This window comes from Heterocephalus glaber, unplaced genomic scaffold (genome assembly GCF_053883595.1).
Source record: "Heterocephalus glaber isolate CG9 unplaced genomic scaffold, H.glaber_assembly_v1.0 deba00000809, whole genome shotgun sequence".
In the NCBI taxonomy this organism is placed as follows: Eukaryota; Metazoa; Chordata; class Mammalia; order Rodentia; family Bathyergidae; genus Heterocephalus; species Heterocephalus glaber.
The window spans coordinates 11,371,101-11,389,632 of NW_028258163.1; the positions used below are offsets into that span (position 1 = coordinate 11,371,101).

At 40.7% G+C, this 18,532-nt stretch overlaps 1 protein-coding gene across 4 annotated transcripts in view; it reads left to right on the forward strand.

Annotated features, from left to right (window-relative positions):
* The window catches only part of Ryr3 (ryanodine receptor 3), a 565,647-nt gene that overhangs the window by 518,008 nt on the left and 29,107 nt on the right, over positions 1–18,532 (forward strand). For 2 of the 4 annotated variants that reach the window (XM_087207452.1, XM_087207454.1), the window contains exons 75-88: positions 260–366; positions 1,129–1,180; positions 2,065–2,118; positions 3,267–3,366; positions 3,518–3,597; positions 5,326–5,402; positions 7,564–7,637; positions 7,892–7,909; positions 8,341–8,421; positions 8,832–8,920; positions 10,657–10,785; positions 13,583–13,687; positions 15,445–15,526; positions 16,183–17,513. In XM_087207452.1, the coding sequence (XP_087063578.1) occupies positions 260–366; positions 1,129–1,180; positions 2,065–2,118; positions 3,267–3,366; positions 3,518–3,597; positions 5,326–5,402; positions 7,564–7,637; positions 7,892–7,909; positions 8,341–8,421; positions 8,832–8,920; positions 10,657–10,785; positions 13,583–13,687; positions 15,445–15,526; positions 16,183–17,513 (2,379 nt within the window). The remainder of the gene's footprint in view (positions 1–259; positions 367–1,128; positions 1,181–2,064; positions 2,119–3,266; positions 3,367–3,517; positions 3,598–5,325; positions 5,403–7,563; positions 7,638–7,891; positions 7,910–8,340; positions 8,422–8,831; positions 8,921–10,656; positions 10,786–13,582; positions 13,688–15,444; positions 15,527–16,182; positions 17,514–18,532) is intronic. The other 2 variants (XM_087207455.1, XM_087207453.1) reach the window with 2 other exon arrangements.

Sequence of the window (18,532 nt, forward strand, 5' to 3'; positions counted from 1 at the left end):
GCTCTTCCCCTATGGTCAGCCTTGTGGTTTTTCTTTTATTTCGTTTTACCTAAAATTGGAATGTTTCTTTGATTGGCTGGGAAAAAAATGTAAACATATGTGTATCCCACCTTGCATCCTCCAGACAAGAAATACATGATGTAGTGGCTCCTTCTTCTGCTTTCAGTCTGATGCCCGCTTTGCCTTCTCTTTGTTCGCATGTGGTTGTGTGGCACATGCTGAAACCCATGCCTGAAACTTGTCTGTGTTGTTTGTGTAGAAATCCCCCAAGGCGGAAGAGGAGGAGGAGGAAGAGACGGAAAACCAGCCTGACCCACTTCATCAAATCATTCTCCATTTTAGTCGCAATGCTCTCACAGAGAGGAGGTCAGCATCATCAGAGTTCCTGCCTTCTCCCAGGCATCAGCCGTGGTTGTGTCAACACTACACCCTCCTAGTGTGGGCAGGAGTGGGTACAAGGGATACCAGACTTGAGCTCCCCTATTATTTGGCCATCAAGATGTACTGGAATTCTATTCAGCCATAAAGAAGGATAAATTTGGGTCATTTGTAGAAAACTGGATCCATCTTGAGACCATAATACTAAGTGAAATAAATCATATACAGAAGGTTAAATATCACATGGTTTCTCTTATTTAAGAACCCAAAGTGTTAATAAGTTAAAGAACAAAATTAAAGATAGATAGTAGGAAACAGGGAGGCAGACTTCATGGAAGTGGGGAGGAGATCTAGAGATGGAGGAGATGGAAGGTAGGAGGGGAAGGGAGCATAAAAAGGATTAAGACATGATATGTATAGTACAACTTCCCATGATGAACATATCCATTGTATACCACAAACATGTACTAATAAAGAAACATCTAGATAAACTTCCTATCACGCTACAATCCCTTTGTCTTAACGCCAGACACTGAGTCTGAAGATAAAACAGCCTGAAACTGTAAACGTAACCTGGAATTTTTTGTCAAACTAATGCTGATTCACATTTTTCAGAGTGATTTCTAGGAATCAGGATGGGAATGTTCTAATTACTTCACTAATTCATATAATTTGAGTTTATATGACCCTTAGTCTTTTCTGTGGGGTTCAAAAAGTAGCCTGCTAAATATTTCCTCCATTTTTTTCCAGCAAACTGGAAGATGACCCTTTGTACACCTCCTATTCCAGCATGATGGCCAAGGTACACCAGGATTTTCTGCACATTACCTCATTCTGTCGTTCCTTAGACCTGGTCAGGCAGATTCCCCACGTGAACAAGAGGGCTGGGACTTGCTCGTGACATGGGTTCCAGGCATTATACAATTCATTTGCTATAGGGGCAACATTGGTACATTACTAAGGAAACTCTACAGCTTTGCAGAAACCATAGCTTCTAGTAGCTGGGTTCAAGACATGTAGACTACTTTTGGCATTTTCAGTCAATGTCCAGGACATAGTTGAAACACTTCTGCATGTGAAGGAAACCTAAGGGAGGTTCCAGTGTTCTGGAAGAGGCAGTGACCAGAGGGATACCAACCACCGAGAAGGATGGTGAACTCTGGTATGCTGGTAAGATAAGAACTCCTTCCCAAATGGAAGACTTACATGGCAGGCAGGAAGGCAGGTATGTTCGGGGCACCAGAGCACTTTGTGCTTCATTGAGATGCACCAGGGGGCCACAAGGGCAAAGTGAACTTTTGGGTTCAAATCCTGTGTGTCCTGTTCTTATGCCCATGGCCTGGAGCTGTGTCTCTAAAAAGGAACAACTGCTTGCATTCTTTCTGGTCTCCCACGTACACCAGAACTTCATTAGGAGGAAAGTACAGGTTAAAACAGCCAGGGCCACATTGAGTATGTGTCTCAGCATTCCCACTTCTCATTTCTGAACCTTTTGATGACTGCAAAGATGGCATTTAAAGTAGAATGTAGCCCTGTAGTAATAAACATGTTCCTGGTTTTATGAAGTGCTCAGGTCCCTTGGAGGCTGAGAATTACAGTCTGTCCCCTGTCCTTGGAAAGCATAATAGTTTTGTTGATCAGATATATTCAGTTGCTATCCTCTTTTCCATGCTCCGTGAAATCCAGAGCTGTCAGAGTGATGAGGATGAAGAAGAGGAAGACAAGGAAAAAACATTTGAAGTAAGTTTTCAGTTTATAAACAGGGACACCCTCCCAGGACAACAGGCTGGGCTTTTAGCCATAGATGCTGACATTAGCATATGAGTCTCCTTTACCATGTGCATGAGAGCTGGCAGGGCACGGCTGCTAGCTGTAGGTCTGCTGTCTGTCTGTCTGCGTGTCTAACCAGGTAGCAGGTAGAAAGCAGCAGGACAATCAGTAGACCACCCTACTAGTATGGTTTTTGTGAGAAATGTTCTACTCCTGTCCAAATATTGTAGTAATGGGCCATAGAAAGACAAATTCAAACATCCAAAAATGAAAAATCAGACCTATTAAGACACTGGGAAAGGAAAAAATGGAAACAATGTCTTTGTAAATAGGGAAGGAAACACAGGGAATGGGGAAATAAAAGAACCAAGATACATCATGTACAGATACAAGCACCCAATGATAAATGGAAACATATTGTATGCCTAAAATGTACTAATAAAAGAATTTAAGCCAAAAAAAAGACACTGGGATAGTTTTTGCACTACTATTCTATACATGTAAGTTGATAGTAATTGTGATTCGATTTCAAGACTCTGCAACTACTAAGATTAAGCAATTTTAGGGTACTTAGAAAGACAAGTACCAATAAACAAGACAGAAGTAGAGAAATGTAATTACAGTTCTGGAGAGCTTTGACATTCCAGTAGCCCATGTCTAGCAGAAAGTGTCTGTTAACCATGCTGTGAGCATTTTAGATAAGCAGGCACCTCCTGTATCCAGACAGATACTCTTAAGCCATGCCCTCAGAGATACCTGGATGACAGAACATTGAAATCACACATACCTTAAACCTGGGTTGCTTCCTATAATTACAATCTCAAAGGGAAAAGGACTGTGTTAGTGGGCAGTACAAAGAGTGGAAAATTCAGCACCAAATTATGAGTGAATTATGGGTAGGCAGTTTTGGAAAGCTGGGTATTAGCCATAAGTAAACTTCAGAGATTTCCTTTATCTGATATTACATGTGCAGCCTTCCTAAAACAGCTAATGATTCTCTCTCAAGTTAATTTACCCCAGTGAATTCCCTTAAAGGGAGCGTGGACAGAAAACAGGAGCATTCAGGGGGTTGTTGGAGGGGTAGAAAGCAGATCTTTCTCTATGATTTTTTGTCCCAGGAAAAAGAGATGGAGAAGCAGAAAACCCTCTATCAGCAGGCTCGGCTGCATGAGCGTGGCGCTGCAGAGATGGTCCTGCAGATGCTAAGTGCCAGCAAAGGTGATGTTCCTCACTTCTGGATGGGCCTATACAGCTACCACAGAGATATCACACGTGGCATAGGCAGTATTAACAAGTCCTGATAAAGTCCAGTAGGCGCGATTCGCTACCTGTTACTTGGGTGATTCAATCTCATTCTTCACCCTGCCAGGTGAGATGAGCCCCATGGTGGTTGAGACTCTGAAGCTGGGGATCGCTGTCCTGAATGGAGGCAACACTGGTGTCCAGCAGGTAGTGGGGACTCGGGGGAAGCTGTGCAGAGTGCCTGAGGGCTCCCATTTGACAGCTGTCATGCTGCAGGGAAGAGGTGTTGACTGCTACAGAGAGGAGCTTCCCAGAACCACTTCGCTGGAATTTGTCCTTAGTGACCCAATTATGTCCCAGCAGTTGGGAACACAGATAAAAGCAAGGCTGGGAGTCCACTGGTAAATGTGCACTTAGCAAAGAGGTTTTATCGAGGGTTAAAAAGTAAAACATTTTGTTTTTTCATCACATAATTTTCTGCAAAAATACAAATTTTCTGCAAATACAAATACAGTTTTTCTGCAAAAAACATATATATATATATATTCATTCTAGAAGTTTTCCAAGTATTAGGTGTTTTTCTCAGCCCTTTCACTTATTAGCTGCCTTACTGTGCACAAGAAGCCTCATCAAAAAAAAAAAAAAAAACGCCTCATCACTAAGGCGGAAAGGGGATTGATAACCCTACATGCTTATTAATCCTTTATTCATTCACTGAGCAATTATTCACTGACTGGTGACCATGCCAGGCTCCACTGTAAGGGCTGAGGGTGCAGCACGAGATCATAAACAAACCCTTCCTACCATGCAGCTTTTATTCTAGTGAGTATGAATGAGGCCACATGTAGCACCATAGAGTGCAGTGCCTGCCTGCATGTGGATCGTTCCATGGACTCGTTTCATTATCTGAACCACAGCTGGCTGCCAAAGACAGAAATGTGCTAGTATTTCCTGGGCACTCCAGGCTATGGCTAAAAGCACCTGTTTTACTCTATGTTTATTTATATTTTGGATTTCTTATATAAGAGGAACCCTGCAGTTTGTAATTGCCTGTGATTTCTTTTACTTAACATTATAGTCTCAAAGATACTTCTTGGAGATGGGAAAAAGATCAAAGAAGGGAGTAATGGCATCAAAAATAATTAAGTACCCCAACACAAATGTAAATATTATGTATCACATAAAGAAAAAAGAAAAAAAGAATCTGTGTGCGCAAAAAAGTGAAGGCTCAAACAGACTTTTGATCTTCATGAAGTTACACTACAGGTCTTTGGAGAGTCTTCAAATTTATAACTCCATATTTCATATCATTTTCCCCAGCCTTTAGCTCATCCCAAACAAAACTGTCATTTTCTTAGTCACTTTTTGCCCTCTTCTACCACCACCTATCACTTGACTATCCTGCGGGGTCCTTTTTTAATTAAAAAATTTTATTACCTCACATGAAATTTCTTTCTACTTTCCCAAAACAGAGAACACAAGAAACAAAGGCTCTTGTGAAATACAGACCTTCTAACTAGGTTCATCACTGGTGAACTCTTTGCTCCTGTTTGCCAGGTTTATACCATGAACACTTAGTTTCTACATCTGCAGTGTTAAACATTACTCTGTCATGGTTCTAGACGTGGTCTGTTCCCAAGTAGAAGAAACTCCAAGCAGTAGATTATGAATGGAAAAGGTCTACTCTACTTTAGAAATACTAGTGAGCTGAGCCTTTATAAAATAAACTCAATCTGCCCCATGAGATTCTGATTCCATAAGTAAAGAGTGTGACTCAGATATGTATGATTTTTGATTTGGAGTTTTAAATCCCTGGCTGATTCTCACACTTAGCCCTGGGGTCTGTGGCTGGGGATTTGCCATTTTTAAAACAGAATAAGGAGCCTCAGCACTTGTGGCATAGTTTTCATAGCTTTAAATGTGTCTTTCTTGCAGAAAATGCTAGATTATTTAAAGGAGAAAAAAGATGCTGGATTCTTTCAAAGCCTTTCTGGTCTTATGCAGTCTTGCAGGTAAATATGAGGAAATCATTCACCATTTTTGAAAACTCTTCACTATTCAGTAGAAAGGGAGGCAGGAGAGGACCTATTGGCTTATCATGGAATTATTAAGAGAGGGCTCAGGAGTCATCTACTCTAGAAAGCCAAGAGGGTAGATATTGGTCCTCCATACTTCGAGGTTACGTCCAAACAGGATTACATTCAGAAGGAAATACATAATCTCCATTATCTACAAACACGCACTCCTTACCTACTCCCCCCCCCGCCCCGGCCCCTAGGAGGCTCAGTGTCTACTTAGTTTCTTCTCAAACGTGTATGCACAAAAAAGAATGGGAAAAAGGGAGGGACTCCTCACTATGATTCATGGCTATATTTTCATTAGATCTTTTCATCTTTATCCTAATGATTCTTTGAGCTTGAATAAATGGTTGGTGGGTACATACTTAGACACATCCATTTTGACAGTGATTCATCCTGGCATGGGAACATTTTAACTTAGCCTAAAAACCCAGCATTGAACTATCCGTTTATATTACCAAATTCCGTAAGCCACCCCTCATGGCTGAACCCTCTGACAAATAGCATAACCAAAAGTTGTAAGGCCACTGTGCATGTTCGTTTCAGAAATGACCTAGCAGTCTTTCTCTAAAATGCATGTTTATTTTGAATAGTCTGTAACTCATTTAAAAAAAAAACAGTCATAATAATTTAGCTCATTTGCCTCCAAGTAATGTGATTCAAAGTGGAACATAATGTTTTCCATTTGAAAATTCAGAGGATGGACATCCTTTCTTTTGGTAAAGTTCATAATTTTGCTAACCTTATTTGATTGGCTAAATATTGTACCCTTGGGTAATAAGAAGCATATCTGAGCTGCAGTATTATCCCTTATTCTCAGATCTATATTTTTCCACCAACAATCTATTAGTTTATTATCTCTCTCAGGAAAAGAAAATATTATATTGCCAGACCTGACTCACCCAAGGGTAAAATAGTACATGTGGACTCAGAGATGGCAAAAGTCAAGGCAATTTAGTTCCACATTGCTCATCAAATTCTCCATTAAATTTCTAAGAGCTCTTCCAATATTCTGTAATACTTAATATTGCTAAATTTGTTTATAAATTGCTTATAATTATGGCATAGAGGGACTGGTGACATACACTTAGATGCCAACTGACTTGTAACAGAAGTTTGAAGCTATCTTAATGGGTTTTGATGATTAGAAAAAGAATACACATTTGTAAAATATTAAGCAGTAGAGAAATTGAAACATTCAACATGAGTGTTTTGGGATGAAGTGAAGATCAGATATGTGTTGCACAGGTTCAAAATCAGAACTGCCTCAGAGCATCCAGATGTCCCTTCCATGTTATCCTTCCCTGATAGCAAAACTATTGTAAGAAGAAGAGTTTTGTGTTATTGAGTAGCTCTTTTTATAGTAGATCCAAGAACAAAGCAACAAGGATAGCAATAGAAATTTCACAACTCTCTGTTTAAAATGCATCTACGCTGCAGAAGATATGTGATAAAAGAGAAAGGAATGCCATTATCTTTCCAGCCGAGAGTTACTTCCTTTACCTGGTGGTACCAGGAAGGTTATGTTTTGCCATCTTAATGGACTCAGCCGTAAGCTTTCCTAAGAGCTATATTCTTATAAGACCTTGGTTTTATGAAACCTTTCATAATGGAAAAGAGTTGCGTTATGTTACTTAAATAGAAAGATCCCTACTTGGAAATAATGTGATCATACAGTATTCTCATTGTTAAGAGGACTACCTGGGTTAAATAAAATTTGATCGTAGCTGTGACTCAGAAGTAGAAACAAAGAAGAGATAGCTAACTTGTCACATGTTCAGGAATGCCTAGGGACATCTCTGCCTGTAGAAAGATGGCAAAGCTGTCTGTAGAAATCTTGGCTTCTATTGACTCCCGGATGATACAGAAACCTTAAAAGGGTGTAGACTCTGGAATCTGGAAGTTTATAGCTTCCTTAACAAGAGGGTCTGGCACAAAGCAAAGGAGCTGTTAGACTTTGAACTTCACTTTGCATAATTCCATTTACAATAGCACAGAAACGAGATATCTTTAGTTGGTAGATACATTGGCATTAGAAATCCATTTTCCCAGTGTTCAATAGCCCTGAACCTTGTTTTCTTCTGTCTGTTAAAAGTGTCCTTGATTTGAATGCATTTGAGAGACAGAATAAAGCTGAAGGCCTGGGGATGGTTACAGAAGAAGGAACACGTAAGTAACTGATGACTGTCAAGGCCATTGTCTTCCTGATTAAAATCTTAACTCTTTCTGGTTATAGTCCATGCTCACTGCTTCTGAATCTGTCAAGACTTGCTCCATTTGAGCCAAACATTTCCATCAGTAGCTTTGATAAAGCAAGCATCTAGACTGGATGTGTTCATAGAGCCAGTTTTAACCAAACACAGTTTATTACGGTGTTTATGGTTTTCTTACTTTCTACTCTTCTGTTTTTCTCTTATTGCCAGTCATTGTTCGTGAGCGTGGTAAGTTTACATTCCTGACCCAAGTTCCTACCCTGTGTGTGAACCCTAAGAGATCTAATTGAATTGCTTCAGCACAGACACATCTTAGGTTTTGTGGTTGCATGTCAAGTTTAACTCCGTTATTTGAGCTATAATTAAAGACTTATATTCCATCTGTCAAGCATGGGTTATGGACTGTAAACCATTTATTGCCATTATCCTAGTTGTTCTCATTACACATGTGTCTTGGGGCTAAATAATGTACCTTTGTTGGGTTCTGTGCTCTGCGACCACAGCTCCAAATTAATTGGCTCGATCATGATTTATCCAAAGTTCTCTTTCCCAGCCTGTTCTGGCACAAATCCTTTCTTCCTTTCGCAGTCATTTGCACTAAAAGGTGTTGCCTGTTGGGAAGCCGAACAAATGCTCACCAGTCTGTTATATTTTTCAAGGTGAAAAAGTACTCCAGAACGATGAGTTCACACGAGATCTCTTTAGATTCCTACAGTTACTTTGTGAAGGACATAACAGTGGTAAGTGGAACTACGGCTTTGTCAAAGGAAAACATCCTGTGAATGCAAGAGTATAAATCAGTTCAGTATGTCGCACTTGATAAAGTAAGTTGCCAACCCAAGGACATCAGTTATTTCATTCTTCCATAAGAAACTCTACATAGGACAACTTCATGCCTAGTACTATCTAGTGCCACGAAGGCTAACCTATTTCCAGAATCCCAGTCCGTGTCATCTAGCACCTTAGAGCTTATTACACCCTGTTTCAGGTGTCGTCAGGTTGAGAGGGCTCAGAACAGATCCCTGACCTGCAAGACTAACCAGCCTCAAATGTGATGTCTTTTTAAGACTTTTCACATAGTGTGCCTCTTCTGCATTCAGCTGAGCAGGTGTGATGAGGGTGGGCTCTGACCCAGCACTGTTGTTCTCAGACTTTCAGAACTTCCTGCGGACTCAGATGGGCAATACCACCACCGTGAACATCATCATCAGCACCGTGGACTACCTGCTGCGTCTGCAGGTGAGCAGACAAGCCTTGAGGAATGGCACTCTCAGTTGTGCTTCTGGAAGGTTCACCCAGTGCTCCAGCTCAGGGAGGCCTAGGACACAGATGCTACATGACTTACAGTGAGGTTGCGTCCTGAGAAGCCCATCATAAGTGGACAATGCTTTTAGTACATGTAGCCTACTCGGCACCTAGCTTAGCGACACAGGATGCCACAGGGTACCAGTTGTTTGCCCTCATGATCCCTGGCTGACTGGGTGCTGTGGCTTATGGCCCTCCCCAACATTGTGAAAGAATATCATACCACAGATTGCTAATCCAAGAGAAGACCAAAATTCAAAATTCCAAGTACGGTTTCCACTGAATGCCTATCATTTGCACACCATTGTAAAGCTGAACCCTAAATCAAACCCTCTTAGGTGGGGGGTCTGTCTGTGCAATCAAGCCCCAGTAAGAAAAGCATTTGTAATCTGTGTCCATATACTACAGGTTATCTAATGCCTAAAAATTGTGTTTAAAGGCTAAAGTGCGGGGGCCAGGTGTGGTGGCACACACCTGTAATCTCAGCACTCTGAGAGACTGAGGAAAGTGGATTGAAAGTTCAAGCCCAGCCTGGGCCATGTAGGGAGTCCCTGTCTGAACACAAAAACTAGAAAGGGGCTGGAGTTATAGCTCAGTGAAATCCCCTGGGTCCAATTGCCAGTACTGAAAAAAAAGAAAAGAAAAGACTAAAGTGAGAGAAAAAGGTTAAATGTCAAATTATCTGCTATAAAATCTGCTGGTTTTAGTTTTGCCAGTGAAAACCTAGCTCCAGTGCCCAAGAACTATAAAACAACCTGTAAGTGAGGACAGAAGATTTCATAGAAAAAATCATAAAAAATTATTCAATTTAAAATTAAAAAAAAGAAAGAAGTATACAAGGTACCAGAGGGGTGTTGCAGGGCTATAATCCCAGCGCTCCAGGAGACTGAAGCAAGAGGGTCACAAGTTCAAGTGCAGCCTGGGGAATTTAGCGAGTAGTGAGATTCTATCTCAAAATTTAAAATCTTTTAGAAAGGGCTGGAGCTACAGCTCAGTGTGGAGGTCCTGGGTTCAATCCCTAGTACCAAAAAAGAAAAAATTACACCAGGTGATAAGAATGAGTTTTCAGATTGTTAGTATTGAAGCATTTGGCTTAAATATTTGAATAAAAGTCCAAAGTGTATTGACAAAAATCTACGCCAAATGTCAAAAAGGATTCTCTTTTTCTTTTGGCTGTGTCGTCAGCCTGATTTTGCCACGTATAGGGAACCTGGACCAATCTGTTTACCTTCCCTGCATTCTACTTTCCTCACCTATAAAGTGGGTAGAGCCCGCCTTGCAGAGGCACAGTAAAGACGGAGAGGTTTAATACGAGTGACGTGCTCAGAACATTGTCACTTAAAATGGTAGCTAATACATTGTTGCTGATGTTATGATTATTTGGATAATACTCGTTATCTTCAGTATATATTTTCCATGTTGAATAAATTGCCCTATATGATGGTCTCCCGGGTGTTAAGGGCTGTCCTCTCTCCTGTCTTCTTCCCCAGGGAGAAGTATTTGTGCTTGAAAAGCACAAGGACTCAGATATTTCTTTCCTTCTTCACAGAGCTCCAGGCTCCTGTCGGAGCAAGGTGCTCATAGAGATGTAGGATTCTCTTCATGCTCATTGAGTCAAGCTTCACTGACTGAAGTCTGAGAAATACTAAACTCTACTTGTTTGTTTTTAGGAATCAATCAGTGATTTCTACTGGTACTATTCAGGGAAGGACATCATTGATGAATCTGGACAGCACAATTTTTCTAAAGCTCTAGCAGTCACCAAGCAGATTTTCAATTCTCTTACGGAGTATATCCAGGTATGTGCTGATGAGTACAGACTAGAACACAAAGAGAATATTTTTGATGATCCCATTTTTATATTCCCTACAGAAAATTTGGATGCACACAGTGGACTGTACATCCAGCCCTATGGCTGACAGTACTTCTTATCTAGAAATATGAACCAATAGTACCTGCACTTTCTGAGAATCTATAGTTTGTGATTCCCCCGCTGGCACCTACACTGGTGTTGTCACACTTTATCTGCATTTACCTAATTACATTTTGCTTTCCTACTAAACTGAAAACTTTTCATGGATAGAAATTTCTTATTCAACTTAAAATTCTTCATGTCTAGAACACTGACCCATCAATATCTGATTTGATTGGATTTGACATTTTGGTTGCTTTTTTTTGAGACAGGATCTCATTGTGTAATTCAGGCTATCCTTGAACCCACGGTGTAGCCCAGGCTGGGCTCCAGCTGGATCTTTCTGCCTCAGCCTCCCAAGTGCTGGGATTACAGACAGGGGTGTACCTCTATGCCTAGCTGAATATCTGATTTTAATAAGCATGGAGAATGAGTTAAAAATTATTGTTAGAATGGTGAAATAAAGGGCTAACTTATTATCTCAAGTAGAGATTAAAAACAGAATCCATGAGCTCCTACTGATTATTTCGGAAATTAACTCTATAGAAAGTTACTTCAGAAGCTCATAAATTATGGGCAATGGCAGTCAAATCTACAAGTGAATTTCAGGTTGAATGTCTAGATCTTTGAGTAGCCTTTCTGTTCATAGAATTCTCTATTGCTTACAGTAGTCTACCTACTGTGAAAAGGGAAAGAGGATATTTTCAGGCATAATTTGCTGTAAAATCAGTAGCAGTATCATAGCCCTCTGTGACATAAGATTGTAAGCAAAATTAAAACTTCGTCTTCAAAATATCATAACAAGGAGACTCATGAATAAAATTTTTATTCATAAAAAACATTTAACTTGTGCCCTATACTGTGGTTCATGAAAAGAAGTTTAATAAATTGGCCACTATCCTTAAAAAGGATAAAAAATTCATATCCACAAGGAAAATTATTTGATACAAAATGATCATACATGATTTGGAATAATCATATATACTGTGCTTAAGAACTGTATCTTGTGAGTTCAGAGGAAGAAAAGGTCCTTAAGAGCCGCCAAACTCAGTCCTTATAGACTGTGTGGGTCGTGGATAGACACAGAAGAGGAAGGATATTCTGGTCAATCTGTAGGAAAACCTGCAGAGATAGGATTGTGCATACCCTCATGAGGAATAATGTCAACAATTAATATCAACCTTGCTGATTCAGGAAAGAAATGGAAAATATTTTATCCATTTTCTTATGTACTTCCATTTCTTTCCCAAGGAACATTCTGTGAACCAGGAGCCTCAGAGTTTTAGTGGCTCTTTTTATGAGTTACATGATTGCACTGAAATCTCTTCTATGAAAAACATTAGATTTTTATCTCATAGCCATATGATGAGCTAATTAGCTCACTCAGATTATATTTGCTCATTAAAATAAACACAAAACTAAGACTACCAGCTTGAAAAGGATTTTTTTTTTTTTTTTTTTGGTACCAGGGATCAAACTCGGGTCCTTGCACTTGTGCAGCAGGTGGCGAAGAAAAGGAGGATTTTAAGGGGGAGAGTAGCCCTTGTCTCACTCAGGCACTGGAAGGACAGGGAGAAAGAATCTTAGGAATCAATGACATTCTACACCTATTCTGGAAGCTCCACAGAATGTAAAATAAAGATCATTGTGTGTATTTGACCTGCCTCTGATTTGATCTGGGCAAAACCCATCCTTATCTTTAGAAGTTGGAGCACTTAACCCAAAAGGAGAACTCATTTTTGGGACTATGAATTTCTTTCAACAGCTAATTTTGTTCCAAAAGAATATAGTAGCTTTAGATATCAGAACCTAGATGTACACAAATAGTGATTTTTAAACAAGCTTATGTGATTGAAGATGCAGGCCATGTTTCTCCTGTGTAGCACTTCCTTGGGAATCCTGCCAAGACTCTCCCAGAACAGGAGGTACTATCTGTGCTCTTTATCAGAACCTTCTTACTGAAGAGTGATTTAAGATTGTTATGAAAAAATGGCTATAAGGAAGAGTTAAAAAGAAAGAGTATGGGTTCAATAAGGATCTTCAAAAATAGGAAGGTTAATATCATGGGAAATGAAAACTGATCATTAAATCATCCCTCTATGTTTGGCTTTCAGAAAAAAACATTTAAGACATATTATATCTGAAGTTTAGGCTAATGATAATAAAAACCTAGAAGTGATTGAACACTAGGACTGTTACCAGCATACGTGTTTAATGTGATTAAATAGTAATGTGATCATAGCATTATATGTATCTTCGCTTGAAAACAGTAGACAGGCTGGGGCCTGGTTTTCAAACTGTCCCCCCAGAACCCTTGAGTTTCTGAGAAGGCCTCAGAGGGGAAGTGTGGGTGAGGGTGGCCCACCAACCACAGCATTTAAATAATTTAAATGGTGCTCATCAGTATAGGATTTTATTTGAAGGATGCTTTGGGAAGCTAAAAGAAAATTGCTGAAAATCACTAGAGTGTGAAATCCCTAGTGGGGTTTTTTTTCCTAGCCATAATATCCTATGATCAGAAAGGGGAAAGAAAGTAATAACTTGGGAAAACACTGAGCTCTGAAATATATGACTTTTGGAAATGCTATCTGCTCAGATGAACAGGCATCAGATGCCCTTACTGCAACAGGTTTCAGAGCACCCTGTGATGTTGATGGAGAATCAGGATGTCCTCCTCTCCATAGGGCCCTTGCATTGGGAACCAGCAGAGTCTGGCTCACAGCAGGCTGTGGGACGCAGTGGTCGGCTTCCTCCATGTATTTGCTAACATGCAGATGAAACTCTCTCAGGTACTGTGGCCTGTTCCCCACACATTCTGTTGGTATGAGATTCAAACATCCTTAGCCCTTGGTTTTTCCATTGTGGATGTGGCTGCTTGATCAAAGGCTGAAAAAAGCCATGCAGATTAGATCTCACTTTAAAACTGAGGGTCAAACTGGGAGACAGGATTGAATGCCTCCAGGGGGGTCCCAGATAGGCTTGTGCATGAACGCAGCTTCCTTCCTTGTATCCCACCGACCTTCTCTCTTTGCCTCAACACTTGCTTCTGATGGTGCTAATCCTGTTTGCTTTGTTGTCCCTGTTGTGTCTGTGTACAAACACTGCGTACAAACATCCTTTCTGACTGGTCAGATGTTGCATGTCCCTGTCATCCACATATACTCTCTTTTCTACCTTTACTTCCTCCTCCCTCCTCCCCCTTATCTTATCCTTGCCTTTCCTTCTCACTCCCCATCTCTCTGGCAAGATGAATCAGAATTGCTCAGCGCATTTATTATGAACAAATAAATGTAGCATATGTAGTAGTGATCACCTCTCTCTATGGTAACACATGAGGGAGAACTTTAGGATGTGTTTCAGGCTGATTAGAGTAACATTTGCAGCATTAATTTAAATAATGTGTATCTAAAATTTTCAAGGCTGTCACATCTGCCTCCTCTCTTCTGGAATGTGCTATTTAACCCTTTCACTTTTCCCCTTTTGACTCTGGCCTTATGGGAAGAGAGAGTTCTTGGGAGGGCTACTAATTTGGCATAATATGCTCACTTGTTTGTCAACAAGGGCAGGGTGGTATAGAGGATCCAAGAGACAGGAGCCCTGGCCCTGCCACCTTCTCACCAGTGACTTCTGGAAAGTCACTGGCCATTTCTGGTTTTTGCTTTCATTAAATATTCAGAGGTAGAATGGATGATCTCTGAGGTCTCTTCTCAGCTCTAATATTCTGTGCTTCTGTGCTACTTTCTATGTAGGTTTGGCACACACCATACAGGGGAAATTTCTTCAGAAATTTGAAGGGCTAGGCAAAGAGCTATGTCTTTTTTTAAAAAGAGAGAGAATGTATAAAAGAAGTGTGGCCCAGGAAATATTTTTTTTAAATTTTACTGTCAGATTACTCTTCCAAAATCATTTCCTAATTTGAATTTCACCCTCAAATTAATCTTTAAAGGATCATTTCCTTCTATGACATAGGTATAAATCACAGAGCTAACATACCAGTGCTCTGCCTGTATTGCTGAAATTAAAGCCAAACAGATTGGTATCCAAACCACGTGGAAGAATAACCTCAATTATATATCATTTTAAGCAACCAGTACCTCCTAGAACACCACCAGCTAGAATCAGCATAATCTAGTTCAGAACCGACTTGGTAACTATAAACTTGACACCTTTATCAATTATGAGAGTAACCCCATAAATCTCACTATAATTCTCCACTATAGAAAATGACAGCATAAACTATTAGAGACATCTAAAGGCTCTTTGGTGGATTGGGTTGTTCAGTAGTTTTGGACAACAGTTGGTATATCTGCCACATTGTACCAATAAAAGGAAAAATGTAAAGTTCTGCTGGATGAGTCCTGCTACAGCAAACCTCCCAAGCTACAGAGGGTGGAAGATAAGACACCCTCATTTATGAGAAGGGAGCTCATTCTTGACCTTGACGCAGCCTTCGCCTAACCTTTCCAGAGCAGGCTCTTCTTGCTCACTGCCCTGTACTTTGATGAGGGATCAGATAGCTCAGGGGTATCTCCTGTTTCTGTTCTAGGATTCCAGTCAGATCGAGCTGCTGAAGGAACTCTTGGATCTCCTTCAGGACATGGTGGTGATGCTTCTGTCCCTCCTGGAAGGTTGGGCTGTTTGGTATAACTAGGCATTCACACAACTGTAATTGGTCTAAGCACTAACCTTACTAATCATGCAGATGATCTTTCTGGAAGGTCATTGGTGCCATATGTTATTGGTTAGAATGTCAAATTCTCAGAAAGAAAAAATGAGTGAGAGGCACATGGTCTGATGGACAGAGCCTGAAACCAACTCATTTTATGTCAATAGGAAAGCCAGAATGAACTGGGGAAAACCTCCAAGCTTTGCTCTTCCCTGTCCTCTCCTTCTCCCCATTGCTTCTCAATACATATGGCTGCCAGTGTGTATGCCAGCCATCTACTCGGGCACCCTCCTCGGTCTGGGGGAAAAGAGGGACACCACATATCCCACTGTGTTCCCAATAACCTAATAATGAAACCACTTCCCAGGCCCCAGGCCAAAACAAAAGGCCACACAGTGTGGGCCTCTCCATCTTCCCACTGTCTCTTCTCCCTTGATTCCTAGTGGTATAGTCTTTATGGCTTGCTGCTCCCTCCTACCCATTTCCAAATCATCATGGTCAGAAAAGAGCTGACTAATTTGGCACAGAAGTCTTCTAAAACTAGCTACTTGACCAGTTGTTACCTGTTGACTTGGGTTTATTTATATGTTTGTATGTTTTTTTGAACCTGCCTCACAGGGAATGTGGTAAATGGAACTATTGGCAAGCAAATGGTTGACACACTGGTAGAATCGTCTACTAATGTAGAAATGATCTTGAAATTCTTTGACATGTTCTTGAAACTTAAAGACTTAACCAGCTCAGACACCTTCAAAGAATATGACCCAGATGGTAAAGGGATCATCTCTAAAAAAGAATTCCAGAAAGCCATGGAAGGGCAAAAGCAGTACACACAGTCAGAGATAGACTTTCTCCTGTCGTGTGCAGAAGCTGATGAAAATGACATGTTTAATTACATTGATTTTGTGGACCGGTTCCATGAGCCTGCCAAGGACATAGGGTTTAATGTGGCAGTGTTACTGACAAATCTTTCTGAACATATGCCTAATGATTCTCGCCTGAAGTGTCTCTTGGACCCCGCAGAAAGTGTGCTCAATTACTTCGAACCATATCTAGGACGAATTGAGATCATGGGTGGGGCCAAGAAAATTGAACGTGTTTATTTCGAGATCAGTGAATCCAGTAGAACTCAGTGGGAGAAGCCTCAAGTGAAGGAATCTAAGCGGCAGTTCATCTTTGATGTTGTCAACGAAGGTGGGGAGCAAGAAAAGATGGAGCTATTTGTGAACTTCTGTGAGGACACCATCTTTGAGATGCAGTTGGCATCTCAGATCTCTGAATCCGATTCAGCTGACAGGCCAGAAGAAGAGGAGAAAGAAAGTGAAGAGTCTTCATATGTGCTAGAAATGGAGGGTGAGGAGGAGGAAGACAAGTCTTTCGAGCCTGCCTCTGCATTTGCCATGGCCTGTGCCTCGGCAAAAAGAAATGTTTCCAACCTCCTAAAGAAGGCAACCCTGAAAAACCTCAGGAAGCAGTACCGGAATGTGAAAAAGATGACTGCAAAGGAGCTGGTAAAGGTGTTCTTCTCCTTTTACTGGATGTTTTTCGTGGGGCTATTCCAGATGTTCTTCACCATATTAGGAGGAATCTTTCAGATCCTCTGGAATACAGTATTTGGAGGAGGCCTCGTAGAAGGGGCAAAAAACATCAGAGTGACCAAGATCCTGGGTGACATGCCGGATCCAACCCAGTTTGGGATCCATGATGATGCCATGGAGGCTGAAAGGGCAGAAGTGGTTGAACCAGGTCTCACCGCTGAGCTAGTGCATTGCATGAAAGGTGAGAAGGGAGACACAGACATCATGTCAGACCTCTTTGGACTTCACCCAAAGAAAGAAGGTGGCCTAAAGCATGGGCATGAAGTGGGTTTGGGTGACCTCTCTGAAATTATTGGCAAGGATGAGCCCCCTACTTTAGAGAATACTGTGCAGAAAAAAAGGAAAGCACAGGTAAGCATGACTTGTTTCTGTCTTTCTTTATCCCCAGAAAACGACTTGTTACTGTATTTTGCAATTAGTACAGATACTGTTTGCCTAGAAGCCAACACTGTATTAGGCACTGGTTCTGCTCTGATTACCTCCTAGTCTTATAACTCAAGTTCTGCCACGTCTGAGAGAATTGAGACTTAGCTGGTTATTTCAGTGTTTAGTTGATTAGTGGTCTTCCAGTTTGCACTGTAGAATTCAAACAAGAGATCTTAGACCTTTACCTTGCTTCAGGCTTTTATCAGGTTAGTTTTCACAGTCCAAAGGTTTATTCAGTGAACCAAAAGCATAGAAAACAAGGTTTAATGTAAGAGGAGAGTTTTCTTGTGAGACAACACTTTTACAAGTATACTCAAAGGTCCACATGATGTCACTTGGTTTAGTGTAGCTTCCCGGTGAGCTTGATCATGCCTGGAATATTTTTATCCTTGTAATGCTCCCACTATTCATGCGGGACTTTAGGTCAGTCACTGAATGAGATGGCAGCTATTCCAAGCCCATTGGGCAGGGGAGATCCTGGGTGTCCCTCCTCTTGTAACGTCTAACCAACAGTGCCATTCCTGCAGCAAAGAGAATAGAGATGTGTAGAGCGATGAGAAGCCAATGATTACTTGTATTTACTCATTCCATTATTATTTATTGAAAATATGCACTTGTCACTGGTTTAGACTCTGAGAATACAGTAATCAGTGAGAAATGTTTGTCCTTGTAGTTTAGTGAAGAAGATAGACATAGACAAGTCAATATAAGCATGAAGTCTGTTTTAAAAGAGAAATGTCAGGAAATGGAAATGTATATATGAAGAACTCTTACCTGGTGTGGAGCCTCAGGGAAAAAAAGCATCAGAACCATAGGCCTTCTCTACAACCCAGAACACTTTGATACATAATAGAGATTCATTCTGGGACTCTTATGTGCCCAGCTGTATTCTATCATATGAGAATACCTTGGTTAACAAGAAACATTTTCACTTTTGTGAAACT